Source organism: Gadus morhua, chromosome 17, assembly GCF_902167405.1.
Source record: "Gadus morhua chromosome 17, gadMor3.0, whole genome shotgun sequence".
Taxonomy (NCBI): Eukaryota; Metazoa; Chordata; class Actinopteri; order Gadiformes; family Gadidae; genus Gadus; species Gadus morhua.
The window spans coordinates 3,308,598-3,311,097 of NC_044064.1; the positions used below are offsets into that span (position 1 = coordinate 3,308,598).

The 2,500-nt window shown below is 49.5% G+C and overlaps 1 protein-coding gene across 1 annotated transcript in view; it reads right to left on the reverse strand.

Moving 5' to 3' along the window:
* adgra3 (adhesion G protein-coupled receptor A3) overlaps positions 1-2,500 on the reverse strand; it is a 38,513-nt gene that overhangs the window by 14,648 nt on the left and 21,365 nt on the right. Inside the window, exons 6-7 of the mRNA XM_030338481.1 lie at positions 2,100-2,260; positions 288-501 (exon numbers count right to left, since the gene is read on the reverse strand). Coding sequence (XP_030194341.1) covers positions 288-501; positions 2,100-2,260 — 375 coding nt within the window. The remainder of the gene's footprint in view (positions 1-287; positions 502-2,099; positions 2,261-2,500) is intronic.

Below are 2,500 nucleotides of genomic sequence, written 5' to 3' on the forward strand. Positions count from 1 at the left end.
GTGTGCCTTTGTGTGTGCATGCGTGTGAGCATATTTCTGTGTGTGTGTGTGTGTGTGTGAGCATATGTGTGAGTTTGTGAGTATATGCGTGTGCGTGCATATATACAGCATGTCACCTTGCGTGTGTGTGCGCATATGTGCATGTGCATATATGTGTGTCTGTGCTTGTGTGCGTGTGCAGGTGCGTGCACGCGTGTATATCCTGTGCCATGCGCGTGGGCACGTTCATGCATGCATATGCGTGCGTCCGTCTGGGCCCTTGGTCGCCCGTTCGCGTGCGTCCGTACCTGGCAATGAGCGAGCAGTTCTGCACCATGCTCTTCTCGATGGCGATGCCCTGCGCGGCGTCGGGCTCCACGGCGCGGCCGTCCTGGTACCACAGCACCTGCATGTCCTGGGCCACGAAGGAGGCCTGGCACTGGAACGGCAGGCTGTCCCCCTGGAACACAACCTGCCGCTGGGACGGCGTGAGCAGGAAGGAGGGCAGCTCCAGGGGCGCGTCTGGAGGGGGGGGGGGGGGGGGGGGGCACAACACCAGTCAAGGGGAGGAAACGGGCTGAGGTTTGAACGCTGGTTTGAAAAGGGTTTGTGTCTGAATGAAACATTCGAGTTGGTCTCAAAGTGGTTCAAATGTTTCTAGACGTCAAAGTGAGAATTGTATTTATTGTAAGTCGCTTTGGATCGAAGCGTCTGTTAGACTCTGCATAGTCACCCCCTCCCGACCACTTATTGTATGTTGTACGTCCTGACACTAGTACTTAGTTGTGTAGCATCTTATCCTAGCTAGCTTTGTTGTATACAGGGAATGAGTTAACCTAACAATTGTTACTGCTTGTTTCTATGAAAATACTTACTGTACCGACAGCGATATATTGTTTATCTTCCTTCTGACAAATGTACTTATTGTAAGTCACTGTGGATAAAAGTGTCTGCTTAATACCCTAAAGGTTAAGGTAAATGTAAAGTGCTTGGGTTGTTTCCCATTACATGCTGTGGTTTTGAATTGAGTCTAGACATCGCATGTCAGGACTCAAACCTTAAACGTATGCGTTGGATGCAGGTCAAACATTCAGCGATAAAGTCTCAAGGAGCCAGACCGATGTTAATCACGTTCGCCGCGCCTGAATTCACAAATCAAAAACACTTCCTGTCCTTTACTCGCAGTCTGGCCTCGGACCAGGACAAAAAGAGCTAGCCAAACAGTCCACGTAGCGTAGCGTAGCGTAGCATGGTGCTACCTGAGACCCCACCTTGCAGTGCAGAGTATTACATAACCAGCCCACCGGGAGAGACAGGGAGAAGCTGATAAGATAAGAGCACAAACAAACACAGCGCCACGGCCCACACTCCTCCACAGTGTCATTGCACAAGCAGAGCGCTCACACACAAAGCCTTTTTCCACTTAGAAGAGGCTGTTTCACAATGTTGGCGCAGGCTGTGTCTGTAGATTATTCATGGATACTTCATCGTTTTCACCCAGTTTTCAGCTTGAGTTAAATCTTTTCTAAAGAGCGCTGTGATCAATTAAAATCAATTCCCCAAGTCAATTATTAACTTTAGACTATTATAAAGGTCCATAACTACCCCGGACTGAACTTCCAAACCAATATGCTTCACAATGGGCGGTCGCCATGGCCTTGAAACCACCGACTGAGATTACTAAGAATCCCAAAGCCACTAATTCCTCTCGTTGGCTCGCATTGCTTCACGCTCCATCATGTAGCAAAGCAAAAGGAAAGAGTGTCAAGCATTGTGGCTCGAGCACACTTTAATTGCCGAGATTTCTTTGTTTGTGTGTCTCCGATTATCTTCAACAAAGCATTGTGTGCTATTATTGACGTTGTTGCTAAAATAGTTGCCTCTAGTTCACAAAAAAGTGTCAAATGCTTTGTTTTCCTTAGGCTAACCAGATTTTGAACGCTGTACTGTGCTCCGAACTTGGGTACGGTTATTATTGGGGAGTCGAAGGCCCTTGCCCTTCTAAAAGCCCTGGACGTCAAAATGTGGTTTCTTTCCGTTAGACTGACTGGGATTGTACTTATTACTTATTACTGTGTGTGTTTGTGTTTCTGTGCGTGTGGGTAGGGTGGACGTCCTACCGCAGGTCAGGGACTCTGGCTGGACGTCGGTGGCGAGCTGGCCCTTGAGGGAACGCGGGTACGAGCAGCGCGTGTCCTTAACGGTCACACTGTGCTCCGTCACCCAGCGCTGCAGCCAGCGCAGGCTGCAGTCGCACAGCAGGTAGGGCGTGCTGAACTCCCTGTTGCACCAGACACACACACACACACATATCATATTAGTGTCCCGCAGCAGGTAGGGCGTGCTGAACTCCCTGTTGCACGAGACACAAACACATATCATATTAGTGTCCCACAGCAGGTAGGGCGTGCTGAACTCCCTGTTGCACGAGACACACACACACACACATATCATATTAGTGTCCCACAGCAGGTAGGGCGTGCTGAAATCCCTGGGAGACACACACATATCAGATTAGAGT